We start from the raw sequence: 16504 nt of genomic DNA, 5'->3' as shown, positions 1-16504 counted from the left end.
ACTTTTTTTAACTAACGTTATTAGTCTGAAACATACAGAAACTGATCAAGGCAGTGACATTAAAGAACTGTTGTTGCAATCACATTGGGCTTCACTAAATACCGGAGCAGTACATTTCATTTTAAAAGATCATTTTGTTTCAGTCATGTAATTTGTATTAGCCAAAACTGACTTGCCTAAATATTCTTATCAACTTCCTTATAATTAAGCTAGTCCAAAGTTAATAAGACTGCTATTCTCTCTACTTAATTGAGTTCCATTTGTCTAGTCTTGCAGACATATACCGTTTGATTCTACATAGTGAGTACTAAGTAAATGCATCAGAAGTATGACAATATCAACTAAATGCACAATGTCGACATATCTCAAATAGTTAAAACCAACTATTAATTTTCTGATGGCCTGCAAAATATTACTCTGTAAACCAAATTCTTCTTAGTATAATTACCCACTTATCAATACAACTCTTCTCATTTGAATCCTTCATTTACCAGTGCACCACAAAGTTCCAATGCTACGTTGGTCATTCATTATGAAAGATTGCTACTACAGGCCTCTATTGGGCCCTATAGGTCCCTGGAGATAATTTGCAGCTGACATTTCAGAGTATTTCAGAGCATTTACCCTACAATAATTTACATTGAGGCAACACAGCAGTATTTACTCTTCTCACATGGGACCTGCCTCTGAGAGTTATGTGCTTTACTTAAACCATATTCATTGCTTATTATTGTTTCACCTATAATAAAATAAGAACTATGTTGCTGTGATATAAATGGAGTATGAGGTTATCTAGTTTTACAGCAGCGGCTGCAAATACCTTCATATAGTTGCTGGAATGCTATTCTATGATTTCACACAATCAATACTCTCAGTAGTCTACAACAAATACACCCCTGCTTCATATAACAGTGCTCTGTCACATAGTGAAGGTGTGTGATTTTGCACCATTTTGTACCAGGACAAGTAACGATATAAGGTGTAAAATACAGAAGGATCACACTAAGTGTTCAGAACTACTGCAGCTTCTTTCCACTATTCTCCTGCTTCAGTCCCTTAAACAGTTAGCTGTTCAGTAATGAGCCTTTATCATTCTAAGAAGCAATTATTTTCCATTACTCATACTATAATGCAATTGCTGACTGGTATATATGGGTTTCATTCATTTTGAAACTATTTTTAAGTACTATATCACACACACCTGCAGGTTGTCAGATGCTATTGTGACAAGCTGTAACGCCTACATGATTATTCAGGATTGTAGGAAAGAATACATATAATAGATTTGCTCCTTTTCCATGGTGGCCCTATAGAAGCTGCAGGAAGTGCATGTTTTGTTTTTGTGTTTTACTTGTCAAGTTCTAAAAAATGTTTGGTAATGATAACTTAAATTGCAAAGATACTCTAAGAAATATTATATTCAAGACCCCTGAACCTCAGAATTGATAGGAACTGTGTAAACACTCAGAGAATTTTACAGAAAACACTGTAGGATTAGACTTACTGGTGGGAAACAAGAATTCCAGGTTGCTGTATCATCACTGCTTGTACTTATGCTAACATTGCAGTTGTCTATCTGTGATGCGCTTAGCCCATGAGAGATCTCTGTATCTCTTAATTCTTCATTTTGTTGCCTCTTCATGCTAGCCAGCATCTGTAGTTCAGATACACTCAGTCTACTTGTCTGGTAGTTTTTCCAGTCATACTCCTATGAAATAAAATTGAAAAGTCAACAATATAGACTGGATGATGGAATAGAATATATGAATGAAATGGATACCTTGGGGGGATCTTTTGGGGACTCTTCAAGAAGCTACTATACTTAACGAGAAACAAAATTTTTACTAGAAAATATTAGCTAATAGATTTCTGTTCAGCTATGAAGATGAAGCATATTTACATATCATTACAGGAAGGAAGAAGAGTACAAACATTATTATGTACTGCAGTTTGGATTCAGAGTATTTGGTAAGTTGCTGTTCCCTTGTAATTAAAAACATTGATTATTATTAGTAGTATTAGTATTAATAATAATATAAAGGCAGAATCCCAAAAGTTTGAAAATCCAGCAGTTAAAATTGCTTAAACATTAAATGCAAATCTTGAAATAAGCCCAATAACATAGTTATAGTATCATAAACACCATCAATATAATATTTAGTTATTTCTCAAGTACAGAATAAAATTTCTTTGGAATGCTACACGACAGCACTAAATTTTAAAAGTTATTTTGGTAACTTGCTAGTGTATACATTTGAAAATAAATGCCACTTTATTTTCATTTTTCTTTATGCTCGCTGGTTGAATTGTTAATGTAACTCTAATTGTTATATTTAATTTGATCCACAGTCCAAAAGCTTATCAAATGCAAAATGCTCACTTTCACTAGACAGATTATGAGATAACACTGTTCAAACAGGAGGTCATTTTCAGTGACACAGTACTTTTTTTCTGTATTATTTATTTACTTATTTCCCCATCGGAAGTTTAACTGGGGATACGGCCATAGATTCATTCACAATACTGAACTGCATAGGATGTGTAATACCAAGCACAATGGAAATGAATTTTGAATCAAGGACAGATTCAGAAACCTTTCTCTTTTAGTAATACATGTAATCACGTCATGCAATGAAAAGAACCTTGATTTCAGATCAAGCTCTAGAATACTTTACTAAGTATTTGCAAAAATTGTTTTAGAATGAAAGCATATAGTATAATTTTATTTATTCATGGCTACCATAAAAGAAATCAACAATTATTATCTCAATAGCATGTAAAATAATACTTGCTATTTTAATTCTAGGTAAGAATTCAGTAAATGTTACTGCCGAAGACTAAGTCTGTGGGAGTAGCACTTATGTCATACATTTTTGACATTTTAAGTATCTCATTCTGACTACCATGATACTGGAATCATAGAATCACAGAATATTGCAAGTTAGAAGGGACCCAAAAGGATCTTTGAGTCCAACTCTTGCCTCGACACAGGATTACCTAAAAATATGTCTATCAGATTTCTCTTAAAGTCATCTACTGCAAATAATGGTCAGAAAGAAAATTAGCACTGAAACAACAAAGTAAACAACATTTGATGGCAAGTGTGCCTGCAAGATGACAATCAGCAGGTAAATATATCACGTAAAGCAGGATTTATGATTGAAGGGTGCTCAAATGGAAACAGTTGTGCAAGTATGCAAATCTTTGTGAAAAAGATCATTAATTCTAAAGCCTACTGCAACATTTTACATTTTTTACCATGTATCTCAAATTCTTTGTTAGATGTCTTTGTAAAGGTCATTTACAGACTTTTCTACAGAGTCATCTAAAGCACTTGGAGACTACTTTTTCACACAGATAAATACAGTCTGCCATTTCGTCTGTGCAGTGCATGAGCTACCATGGTTAGCACAGCTGCCACCCCTTTTACCTCTGCCTTTTGAGCTCAAAGCTTCATTCCTGAATCATTTGATTATTACTACCATTTTTAATCCCACAGTAATAAATGACATTTTCTCTAGACCTTACTAAATGTAAGTTAATAGTTCAGCTACTATCAGTTTTTTGTTCTCTACACATCAAGCTTGCTATGTTTTATCTGGAAAGTCTGATTTGCTTTGATGCATTAGTATTCTACCAGACCTACAGCTGTTAAGATTTTCATTGATCTTACTGAAGCTGTTGATTTCCTGTTAATTTTCCTATACAGAAGCCTTCTGTATTTTGTTTATTTGATCACTATAAGAGAAGCTCCTGCTTATCTTTCTTACCTCATATAGGAACCTATCGGTATGCAGTCATTAAAATGACAGAATGAACTAGCACCGTGCAGAATAAAAACACTAAGAATTGAAAGAACATTTTTCTCATCCTTCTTTTTAATAAAGGCAAAACATTTCCCAAACCTGAGAGTCTTTTCTTTAAAATTTATGAAGAAAGATGTATAGATTTGGGGATTTTTTACAAAAGAACTTAAAAGATTTGATTGTCTTTTCGACTTATTTCAAAATGTCTTTATGTTTTCTTTTCTGGTAATGGTCTTACTCTAGAAATACCGTATTCAGAGAGGAGAAGGAAATGAGTTTTCCATCTTTAACATCCTTTACAATAAATTCCTTGTTTTAAAAGGGAAATAGTTTGGACTATATATACTCTAGCTTCAGATGATGACTACAAAAAAAGCCTCTTCAGACTTTTTACATAGTCTTAGCTTATTTTCAAAGACAGAATTTGAAAATTGAATTTAAGATTAAGTTCACTTTGTAATTTAGGAGAAACTTTTGATGTAAGAAGTAAATTTGCAGTACTTATAAATTTGTCTAAAATGAATATTTCATTTAGTAATTAAAAGCTTATCTCGTCTTGTTGCATATTCTCCCCTTATGATAAAAAAGCATTTTTATTAAACTCTGAAAACTTTTGCTAGATTGACAAAACCTGTTGTTTAAATGATTTTTTTTCACATATAATGACATTCGCATTCTTCTAGGTTCAAATGATTTATTCAGAATTGTTTGAATGTAGTTATATGTGTGGAAAAGTTTAATTACCAGCTATCTACATGGTTGCGATATTACCCAGAGGGCTGTACTTCTTTCTTAATTAAAAATATTTGAACTTAATAATAGAGAACTCTATTAAAACATGAATAAAACATTGCAAGCAACCAGGTCCTTAAAGTGTATTAAGCAGTTAGCAAATCGATTGCAGTAAGAGCTGGTTAAGCATTTTTTTTTTCTTTACCAGTCCTCTGCACAAGCAGATTAGAAGACTGCTTCTGTGTAAACTCTCACTCTAATACTCTTACAAAACTAACCTATCATACATAATTCTTAAAACAATGAACGGTGTTTCAAATGGAAATAAAATAATTACATGCTCACAGCCAACAAAAATCTCCAGTGCTGCTTCACTGCAGTTAACAATATTATATGTCAGCACTTCTTTTTCTGAAACTTGTAGGAACCTAGAACACTAGCTTCTTCCACCAAAACTGCTCCAGTAGATAAGAAAAAAAAAAAAAAAGAAGCCTTATATGGATATGTGATCAGAAGAAGACCATACCCAAATAGCTTATTATATTAATTTTTAAAGTATTGGAAATATTTTAATAAAAATAAAAAATAGTATGTGTTTGACAGCATTCATTATGTGCTAGCTGGACACACTTTCTAATGATATAAGCAACCGTTTCTTAAAGGGCAGTCAGTAGCGCTCAAATTTGGCTTCAAATCTGGAGGATGACCTAGTATAAAAAAAAGTAGGAAAGAACTCCAAAAAAAAGGCTTCTGGATGGGAAAAAATATTACTTGATCTAATCAAGTATGAGAGTTAAATCCACCAGATACTTCCATCTTATATTTTTTAGCAATAAAGCAAAGTCTGTCACACCTCAGTTTCTATACATTGAGGATAGGCTTTGTTCTTGCAAAAAAACCCGTACAAGAATCAAATGACATGCAACAGATTTAAAGCTACGAGTCAGTGTAATATAATAATAGTTCTGCTGTCTAATTTAATAATCAACTATTTATTGAGTAGAGAAAAATGACAGCTCTCTTCCTTCATGCTTTAAAACAAAACCTCACAGAAAAGCTGTAAAACATATTGAACACTTTAAAAACTAAAGAAAATCTGTCTGGCAGGAAAAAAAACATGAGGATTTTTTTTTTTTTAACTTTACAATTCATTTTATAGAATCATAGAATGATTTGGGTTGTAAGAGAGCCCAAAGATCATCTAATTCTAACCCCCCGGCCATGGCCAGGGAAACCTTCCGCTAGACCAGGTTGCTCAAAGCCCCATCCAACCTGGCCTTGAACACTTCCAGAGATGGGGCATCCACAGCTTCTCTGGGCATTTCTCTCAGAGGTACCCAAGGTCACACATAACTCTTATTTTGACATTCTTTGGCATCAATAGGGAAATGAGCAAAAAAGATCTAAAATAGATCTCCTTACCAGTTTTCTGCTCCTATTACAACCATCTTACTTTTAGGTCAGCACATTGGCCAGTACCTTGTACTTCACACTCTAAAAGGATCATGCATATCATCTATGAAGTTTTACATTTTTTGTTTCACTATAGCCAATTTAGAGGTGCTGAGGATCATGCAGTTATAAAAAAAATGATGAATTGTCCAGCTATTCCCCTCCTTTCTTTTCCATTTTTTTCCTTTTCTTTCCTTTTTTAATTCCTTTTTGTGGGAAGAGATTTCTAGAACCTTCGTCCTAGTCTGATGCCCCAAATTCTATATTCACAGTTAGCTGCTGTGTGGTCCTCAGTAGCTATAGCAGCCAGAAATAGGTGTTAAAATCATTCTGCAAGATGTCCCTGTCACAGCAGTAGCAGTCTTGTCCCATGGAAATAGTCACCCATGCTTCCCCTTTCATGGATGCCATCAAATCTGATAACTAAAATTAATTGCGTCGAAAAGTAATAGAATCAACATGGACTAAAATTCCAGCAGCAGAATGACAGCAAATCCGCCTGACTGGAATGAGGACTGTGATATCCTAAAGGAGATCAGACAAGCAGCAAGGACACAAAACACAATAATGATGGAAGATGTCCATTTCCATCATGCTAACGAGGTAAATGTCATGTTTCAAGATGTTACTGTAGTTATTTTTTTCCCAAAGCATACATAACTATTTCATTGAGCCACAAAAAAGAGAGGCATCTATCCATTTGGTCTGCAGTTGCTGAAGATATTATGACCCCAAATAACTTACATTAATGATCATGCATTAGCTGGATTCAACATCCTTGGGGAAAAAAAAAAAAAGGCAAAAAAATCATAAAGAAGCAAGCCTGGGACTAAATACCATAGAACTCCTTGATCTGCAGAAGAGGCAGTTGCAGGGGATTATGATATATAGCCATACAATAGGAAGTGGCATAGGTAAGAAAAATGAAAAAATGAGTATTCATTATTTCTTATAACAAACAGAAGAATGAGAAAGCACCTAGAATGCAACGGTGCATTAAAAACAAATAAAAGGAGATAGTTATTTTACCCCACAAATAGCAGTTAAATTCTGAATTCGTTGTCCCAAGACAAAGGCCACATGGACATAGAATGAAACTATACAAGTGTGTGGAAAAAAAATTCCACCCCCAGTTATTTATCACAAATACAACACCTTTTGCTCAATAAATTGCTAAGCTATGAAGGCTAGCAGGAAGCCTGCAGGGCATGCTGGTGAGGTGTTGCTGGATGCTTCATCTGTCCTTACATTTTTCCGTAGGCATCTATGATTGACCACTGCTGGACAGAAGTTGTTAGCTGTATAAGTCTTTAGTCTCATAAAGTATTAGGTGATATCTGAAAAAAAATAGATCTCTGAAGTCAGAAGAACAAACTTGGCCTGTTCCATTCTCAGGTGCCCAGGAATAAATCTAATCAAGTCATAACACATTTAGAAAAGAGGTCACATGTTAAAAGATATAGATCTGCAGTAATTCTAAGCCTAAAAGAATTCTGTCCAAAAATGGAACGGTAACATATTTGTTCATTTGCAATTTACAGAATACACTTGATTCTTAAGCTCCAATTCCTCATTCAAAGCACAATTCAAAGCACATCATTTAATATAAGCTGAGAAGACAAGAATTAACTATTAGGAAGTATGTAAGAACATAATTAGCTTCAGACAAATTTGTTCTTAAAATTACTGTATGTTTCTGTAAGGAGAATCCAGGATGAAAATCTGGGGATAAAACAACACTTTTGTGAATGTAACAATTCCTTTAGTAGTGTGGCAATTTAGCCTACGACACAGCCTCACTGCTAGCCCTCAATCACATAATTCATCTTTTGTCAGGACTGTTACAGAGAGACTATTAAGTATCTAGAGTAATGATCTTTCTATGGTCATTCATTAATACAAAAATTGAAAGTCTGTCAATTTTCCTTTGTAGCTTTTCTGACCAAAACTACTAATGTATTTCTAACTCACATATTTCCAAAATCCTAGTTGCTCAATTACACCTATTTCTATCTATGAACCTCTATGATTTCTGTTTTATTTGGAGTACCATTTTATGCACAACAAAAAAAATACAAAATCAACTTTCAACAGACTGAGCTTGGTAAACACTGTTATGATGAACCCAGAATATATCTAGATGAAAGATACACTATTTTTCACTTCATGTAAATGGGTACATCTCATACAGCTTTTCTATACAATGCAACAACTTAATTTCAAAGTAAAAACTACTTACACAAGTCTGTGTTGTCAGATATGAATTTTCTCTTGAGATTTTCTTGAGGGACTTCTTACTAATTGATGGTTTTATTTGACCAGAAACTCCTTCAGGTCTTTCAGTTTTTTCAGATGCATTTGGAATGACGTTAAAGAATTCAGATTTACTTCCAGTTGGAGAAAGAGAAAGGGTAGGCTTTAAGCTTCTCTGAGAGATAACAGAATCTGTTTTTCTCACAGTGGAACTCTGTGGTTTTGACAAGATGGTTTCCTCGAGGTTTTGTTTGCTGTGTTCCTTATTCTTCCAGTATTCATTTCTCCATGGCATCCTCTTTAATGTGTTCTCTTCAAAAATTGTTGAATCAGATGTTTCTTGCCTGCTGACACTGATCTCTAGGTTCTCAGTACCCTGGATAAATTTATTGTTGTCATCCTAAATTCAGGAAACAAAGATAGATTTCCTCTCATCATCACACAATACTGTTTTCCATAAAACATTTGACCTTAAGTTTTCAAAATGGCTCCTTAATTTCTACTGCTTAATTTTAAATTTGCAGATTCTGAGAACTGTCTGCTCTTCTGAACTGCTATTCTGAGTATCCCATAAACATATTTTTACATCTTAACTAGTGAACCAAAGCGGGAGAAGATGGAGACAGGATTACACTTCTCAAAACATCAGCCCAGATTTAGAATGCTGGTAACCATATATATGTAGCCATATAAATGTAGGTTCTAGAATAATTTGATAAATATTAAATCATGAAATTGTGCCAAAAACGTCAAAAAAGTTTGCTTGATTAACTATAGCACAGCATATGTGTAGTGAAGGTGAGAATGATTTCACTGAGGAATTAGCACTTCTGCTGATGTACTATATTCCTAGAAAGAACGTACAGATGGGCAGTTGGACAATAATTTCTAGATACATAAAATTGATTGCTCTTGCTGGGATGTAATTTTGAGAAGATAATTCTAATGACTTGAGGGCCGCTATGAGGAGCAGATGGGATATAGTCCCTTTGTACACTGGGCTTTAATACTGAGGTATCAGAGTGAAATTACCTATCAGACTTTGTACGAGTATGTTATCTTACTTCATCTTACTCCTTTACTCTTTGAATTACATAAGGACAGAAAGTTTCTTCACTGAAGGCTTCACTTTTGGCTTCACAGTCAAAACAGCATATTTGATAGTGTTCTGACATGTGGGCACACCAGCCACAGTCACACGACTCCTGTGGCCAGAAAGAGTTCTTGCTTTTGCTCTGGGTTTGGCAGAATCTACAAATGCTGACATGGCAAGTTTCACTACAAAAGGTCTCTGACAGGAATTTGGGCTGAAAGCATGGACATGTATTTAATTACAAAATAAGCCACTTGACGGTGAATGATTCCACAGAAAGAAGCACGTTTTATCCTTTACTGATTATTTGACTCTTACAATTGAATAACAGTAATTAACTATTTCAGTGACTAATTGGTAAATGCTAAAGGGACTTTACAAATACTTGTGTTTTTCAGTTTGCAGGGTGAAACATTAAAAATATTAAAAAATATTTCCTTTCTTTCACTAATCTTATTGCTGAAAGATTTCTGCATTGCAAAAGAATTAAAGCTGGCAATGCTCACATAGCTCAAATAGGATATTGTCCTGGTTCCAGTTAGGACAGAGTTAATGTTCCCTCATAGTAGCTGGTAGGGTGCTATGTTTTGGATTAGGATGAGAAGAGCGCTGATAACATGCTGATGTTTTAATTGTTGCAGAGCAGTGTTTACACCAGGCCAAGGACTTTTCGGCTTCTCGCTCTGTCCTGCCAGCGAGCAGGCTGGGGGTGCAGCAGGAGCTGGGAGGGGACAGACCCAGGACAGCTGACCCAAACTGGCCAAAGGGGTATTCCATACCATCTGACGTCATGCTAAACAATATATAGGGGTGGCTGGCCGGGGTGGGGGGGCCGGCTGCTCGGGAATAGGCTGGGCATCGGTCAGCGGGTGGTGAGCAATTGCATTGTGCATCACTTGTTTTCTTACACATTATTATTGTTAATACTATTACCATTATCACTATTATTATTATTATTGTTATTATTATTTTCCTGTCTTAATAAACTGTCTTTATCTCAACTCACAGGCTTCACTTTCCCGTTTCTCTCCCCCCATCCCAGAGAGGGAGGGGGGAGGGTGAGCGAACGGCTGTGTGGTGTTTAGCTGCCAGCCGGGTTAAACCACAACAGTCTTTTTGGCGCCCAACGTGGGGCCCGAAGGGTTGAGATATCGACAAATCTGACCAGAGTGTGTTAAACTAAAATTGGTATAAGTATTGGACCTGCTTAATAGTTGCTAGTCACGATGTTGATTGCCTTAATCTCCAGTCTGCTGTACCTGTATTCCAAATTGAGTTTTATGGTGCGTTACTTTCTGTATGTGCTCCCTGTTGCACTGTTTATCCTTTCCGGGCCCTGGTTTAAGATTGTTATGGTACTGTGCGGTGTAACAATGGCTTATGAAATGATGAAATATCTGGTCACGACTTTAACCTGGTATTTGTACTCAGCACTGACGTCGACTCTATACTTTGGAACCCATATCTCGGAAACTATTAGCAATTACACCTATTGCCTGTTTTCGTTAGGGAGCCAATCTGTGAAGGGGACAGGGGAAGACATGTTTCCCTACCTGTTCACTCTCCCTTTCTCCTTCACCACCACCCTCTTATCCCCCGAGTTAGTTACGGTGGTTCTCCGAGATGTTGAATATCCTTGGGATACTCAGACCAGCCTGCTCTTGTTGTTATGTCTCCTGAATGCGCTTCAGATTTTGTGGAGGGTTAAACAACTACTTAGGAATCTCATCCGGAGATCTGTCTTGAGGCGGGGTAGTTGCGAGTGGCAGGGAGTGTGGGAGGATATGGGCAGGTTTCTAGAGCAGTGGTCACCTCCAGTGTTTTGGACATTCACCCCTGAACAACTGCAAAATCCTAAAAAGCTGGCAGAATGCTTGAAAAAAAGGTGTCATGACTCTGGCAGTTCCAAAGTGACACAAATCACTGTAGCGTGCTGGGGTCTGGCTTGTGCCTATCGAGCTGCAATTGATGTTATTAGCAACCTAGCTCCAGCTCCTGCAGCCGCTCCAGCTGCAGCTCCTGCAGCCGCTCCAGTTCCAGCTCCTGCAGCTACTCCAGCTCCAGCTCCTGCAGCCGCTCCAGTTCCAGCTCCTGCAGCTACTCCAGCTGCAGCTCCTGCAGCCGCTCCAGCTCCTGCAGCCGCTCCAGTTCCAGCTCCTGCAGCTACTCCAGCTGCAGCTCCTGCAGCCGCTCCAGTTCCAGCTCCTGCAGCTACTCCAGCTCCAGCTCCTGCAGCCGCTCCAGCTCCAGCTCCAGCTCCTGCAGCCGCTCCAGTTCCAGCTCCTGCAGCTACTCCAGCTCCAGCTCCTGCAGCCGCTCCAGCTCCTGCAGCCGCTCCAGTTCCAGCTCCTGCAGCTACTCCAGCTCCAGCTCCTGCAGCCGTTCCAGTTCCAGTTCCTGCAGCCGCTCCAGCTCCTGCAGCCGCTCCAGCTCCAGCTCCTGCAGCTACTCCAGCTCCAGCTCCTGCAGCCGCTCCAGCTCCTGCAGCCGCTCCAGCTCCAGCTCCTGCAGCCGTTCCGGCTCCTGCAGCCGCTCCAGCTCCAGCCCCTGCAGCCGCTCCAGCTCCTGCAGCTGCCCCAGCTCCTGCAGCTGCCCCAGCTCGTGCAGCTGCTCCCACTCCTGTGGCTGGGTCAGAGAAACGAGCTGTAGCAGTGCAAGTTGACCCCGCAGAGGGTATCCCAAGCCCTGTGGCAGACCCTGTGTCTGGGTCAGAGAAACGAGCTGTAGCAGTGCAAGTTGACCCCGCAGAGTGTATTCCAAGCCCTGTGGCAGACCCTGTGTCTGGGTCAGAGAAACGAGCTGTAGCAGTGCAAGTTGACCCCGCAGAGGGTATTCCAACCCCTGTGGCAGACCCTGTGGCTGGGTCAGAGAAACGAGCTGTAGCAGTGCAAGTTGCCCCTGTAGACAAGGTGAAAAAATGGTATAGAGGCTCAGGTCGTTTAAAACGCAGACAGTCTTCTGCTAAGTCTGGGCGAAGTGAAGACGAGGCTGGGCCATCAAAGGTGCAGGAGACTGAAGATGAGGATGAGGATGGCGAAAAATCAACAGTAACTACCCGGACTCCATACCAGCCATCAAAGGTGCAGGAGACTGAAGATGAGGATGAGGATGTCGGAAAATCAACAGTAACTACCCGGACTCTACACCGGCCATCAAAGGTGCAGAAGACTGAAGATGAGGATGAGGATGTCGAAAAATCAACAGTAATTACCCGGACTCTATACCAGCGTGAGCTACGAGATGTGCGAAAAGATTTTGGTCGCTGTATAGGCGAGCAGCTTGTCACCTGGCTGCTCCGGTGCTGGGACACGGGAGCCAATTATGTGGAATTGGAGGGCAAGGAAGCCAGGCGGCTGGGATCCCTTGCTAGGGACGCATGCATTGACAAAGCAATTGGAGATGGAGCACAATCTCGCAGCCTCTGGAGGCGTCTCCTGTCAGCTGTGAAGGAAAGGTATCTCTTCAAGGAAGAACTTGTATGTTTACCAAGCAAATGGACCACCATGGAGAAGGGAATTCAGTACCTGAGGGAATTGGCCGTACGGGAAGTAATTTATAAGGACCTAGATGACGCACAAACATCCGCAGATCCAGATGCAGTCCAGTGTACACCACCCATGTGGCGGAAGTTTGTACGGAGTGCCCCATCATCATATGCCAACTCATTGGCAATACTAGCCTGGAAAACGGAGGAGAATCCCACAGTGAATGAAGTGACTAAAATACTCCGGCAGTACGAAGGAAATCTCTCCTCTTCCCTAAAGGCCTGTGTCTCAGCTGTGGAGAAACTCTCTGAAGAGGTCCACCAACTTAAAGAGAATTTATCTTCCCCTCCACCTGAACGAACCAGTGTCCACCAGCTAAAAGAGAATGCTTTAGAGAAACTTTCTGAAAAGATCCACCAACTTGAAGAAAGATTATCTTCCCCTTCACCTGAACGAACCAGTGTCCACCAGCTAAAAGAGAATGCTTTGGAGAAACTTTCTGAAAAGATCCACCAACTTGAAGAAAGATTATCTTCCCCTTCACCTGAACGAACCAGTGTCCACCAGCTAAAAGAGAATGCTTTGGAGAAACTTTCTGAAAAGATCCACCAACTTGAAGAAAGATTATCTTCCCCTTCACCTGAACGAACTAGTGTCCACCAGCTAAAAGAGAATACCTTGGAGAAACTTTCTGAAGAGATCCACCAACTTAAAGAGAGTTTATTTTCCTCCCCACCTGTACAAACCAGTGTCTCAGCTATTAGGGGTAAACGTTCATCTATGCAAGGAAGACAATATGGTGGGCACACACACCGCGCCACCCTGTGGTTTTACCTACGTGACCATGGAGAGGACATGAGAAAATGGGATGGAAAATCTACTGCGACCCTAGAGGCACGGGTACGTGAATTGCAAAGGAAAACAATTGGGAAAAAGGAGTTCTCTGAAAGGTTTGCTGCTCCAACTTCCAGCAGGCAGTCCTTTAAACACAGAAATGAAGATTCTGACCAGGACTAGAGGGGCCCTGCCTCCAGCCAGGGGGAGGAAAGGGACAATCGAGTTTATTGGACTGTGTGGATTCGATGGCCTGGCACGTCAGACGCACAGAAGTATAAGGCTTTGGTAGACACCGGTGCACAATGTACTCTAATGCCATCAAGCTATAAAGGGCCAGAGCCCATCTGTATTTATGGTGTGACGGGGGGATCCCAGCAGTTAACTGTATTGGAGGCTGAAGTGAGTCTAACCGGTAATGAGTGGCAAAAGCACCGTATTGTGACTGGCCCAGATGCTCCGTGCATCCTTGGCATAGACTATCTTAGAAGAGGATATTTCAAGGACCCAAAAGGGTTCCGCTGGGCTTTTGGCATAGCTGCTTTGGAGACAGAGGACATTAAACAGTTGTCTACCTTGCCTGGTCTCTCAGAGGACCCTTCTGTTGTGGGGTTGCTGAGGGTTGAAGAACAGCAAGTGCCGATCGCTACCACAACTGTGCACCGGCGGCAATATCGCACCAACCGAGACTCCCTGAGTCCCATCCATAAGCTAATTCGTCAACTGGAGAGCCAAGGAGTGATCAGCAAGACTCATTCACCTTTTAATAGTCCCATATGGCCAGTGCGAAAGTCTAATGGTGAGTGGAGACTAACAGTGGACTATCGTGGCCTGAACGAAGTCACGCCACCACTGAGTGCTGCAGTGCCGGACATGCTAGAACTCCAGTATGAACTGGAATCAAAGGCAGCCAAGTGGTATGCCACAATTGATATCGCTAATGCATTTTTCTCCATCCCTCTAGCAGCACAGTGCAGGCCACAGTTTGCTTTCACTTGGAGGGGAGTCCAATATACTTGGAATCGGCTGCCCCAGGGGTGGAAACACAGCCCTACCATTTGCCATGGACTGATCCAGTCTGCGCTGGAGCAGGGGGAAGCTCCTGAACACCTGCAGTACATCGATGACATCATTGTGTGGGGTGACACTGCAGAAGAAGTTTTCGAGAAAGGGAAGAAAATAGTCCAAATCCTTCTGAAGGCCGGTTTTGCCATAAAACAGAATAAAGTTAAAGGACCTGCACGAGAGATCCAGTTTTTAGGAATAAAATGGCAAGATGGACGCCGTCAAATCCCAATGGATGTGATCAACAAAATAACAGCTATGTCTCCACCAACTAGCAAAAAAGAAACACAAACTTTCCTAGGTGTCGTGGGGTTTTGGAGAATGCATATTCCAAATTACAGTCTGATTGTAAACCCGCTCTACCAAGTAACCCGTAAGAAGAATGCTTTTGAATGGGGCCCTGAGCAACGACAAGCCTTTGAACAAATTAAGCAGGAAATAGTTCATGCAGTAGCCCTCGGGCCAGTCCGAACAGGACCAGATGTAAAGAATGTGCTCTACACCGCAGCCGGAGAGAATGGTCCCACCTGGAGCCTCTGGCAGAAAGAACCTGGGGAAACTCGAGGTCGACCCCTGGGGTTTTGGAGTCGGGGATACAGAGGATCTGAAGCCCGCTATACTCCAACTGAAAAGGAGATATTGGCAGCATATGAAGGAGTTCGATCTGCTTCGGAAGTGGTCGGTACTGAAGCGCAGCTCCTCCTGGCACCCCGACTGCCGGTACTAGGCTGGATGTTCAAAGGAAGGGTCCCCTCTACGCATCATGCAACTGATGCTACATGGAGCAAGTGGGTTGCACTGATTACTCAGCGGGCTCGAATAGGAAACCCCAGTCGCCCAGGAATCTTGGAGGTGATTATGGACTGGCCAGAAGGCAAATACTTTGGGATATCACCAGAGGAGGAGGTGGTTCGTGCTGAAGAAGCCCCCCTGTACAACAAGCTACCGGAAAATGAGAAGAAATATGCCTTGTTCACTGACGGGTCCTGTCGTATTGTGGGAAAGCATCGGAGATGGAAAGCTGCTGTATGGAGTCCTACACGACGAGTTGCAGAAGCTGCTGAGGGAGAAGGTGAATCGAGTCAGTTTGCAGAAGTAAAAGCCATTCAGCTGGCTTTAGATATTGCTGAACGAGAAAAGTGGCCAGTTCTCTATCTCTATACTGATTCATGGATGGTAGCAAATGCCCTGTGGGGGTGGTTACAGCAATGGAAGCAGAACAACTGGCAGCGCAGGGGCAAGCCCATCTGGGCTGCGGCATTGTGGCAAGATATTGCTGCCCGGGTAGAGAACCTGGTTGTAAAGGTACGCCATGTAGATGCTCATGTGCCCAAGAATCGGGCTACTGAAGAACACCAAAACAACCAGCAGGTGGATCAGGCTGCTAAGATTGAAGTGGCTCAGGTGGACCTGGACTGGCAACATAAAGGTGAATTATTTATAGCCCGATGGGCCCATGACACCTCAGGCCATCAAGGTAGAGATGCAACCTACAGATGGGCTCGTGATCGAGGGGTGGACCTGACCATGGACACTATAGCACAGGTTATTCATGACTGTGAAACATGTGCTGCAATCAAGCAAGCCAAACGGTCAAAACCTCTTTGGTATGGAGGACGATGGCTGAAATATAAATATGGAGAGGCCTGGCAGATTGATTACATCACACTCCCTCAAACCCGCAATGGCAAGCGCCACGTACTTACAATGGTGGAAGCAACCACCGGATGGCTGGAAACATATCCTGTGCCCCATGCCACCGCCCGGAACACTATCCTGGGCCT

The 16504-nt window shown here is 40.8% G+C and overlaps 1 protein-coding gene across 9 annotated transcripts in view; it reads right to left on the bottom strand.

The window, feature by feature from the left end:
• The window catches only part of CFAP20DC (CFAP20 domain containing), an 80297-nt gene that overhangs the window by 26112 nt on the left and 37681 nt on the right, over positions 1-16504 (bottom strand). For all 9 annotated transcript variants that reach the window (XM_080605791.1, XM_080605792.1, XM_080605793.1 and 6 more), the window contains 2 exons: positions 8230-8643; positions 1505-1708 (listed from right to left, as the gene is read on the bottom strand). In XM_080605791.1, coding sequence (XP_080461917.1) covers positions 1505-1708; positions 8230-8643 — 618 coding nt within the window. The remainder of the gene's footprint in view (positions 1-1504; positions 1709-8229; positions 8644-16504) is intronic.

Source organism: Anser brachyrhynchus (genome assembly GCF_964034855.1).
Source record: "Anser brachyrhynchus genome assembly, chromosome: 10".
In the NCBI taxonomy this organism is placed as follows: domain Eukaryota; kingdom Metazoa; phylum Chordata; class Aves; order Anseriformes; family Anatidae; genus Anser; species Anser brachyrhynchus.
This window is presented reverse-complemented; position numbering and strand designations above follow the sequence as displayed.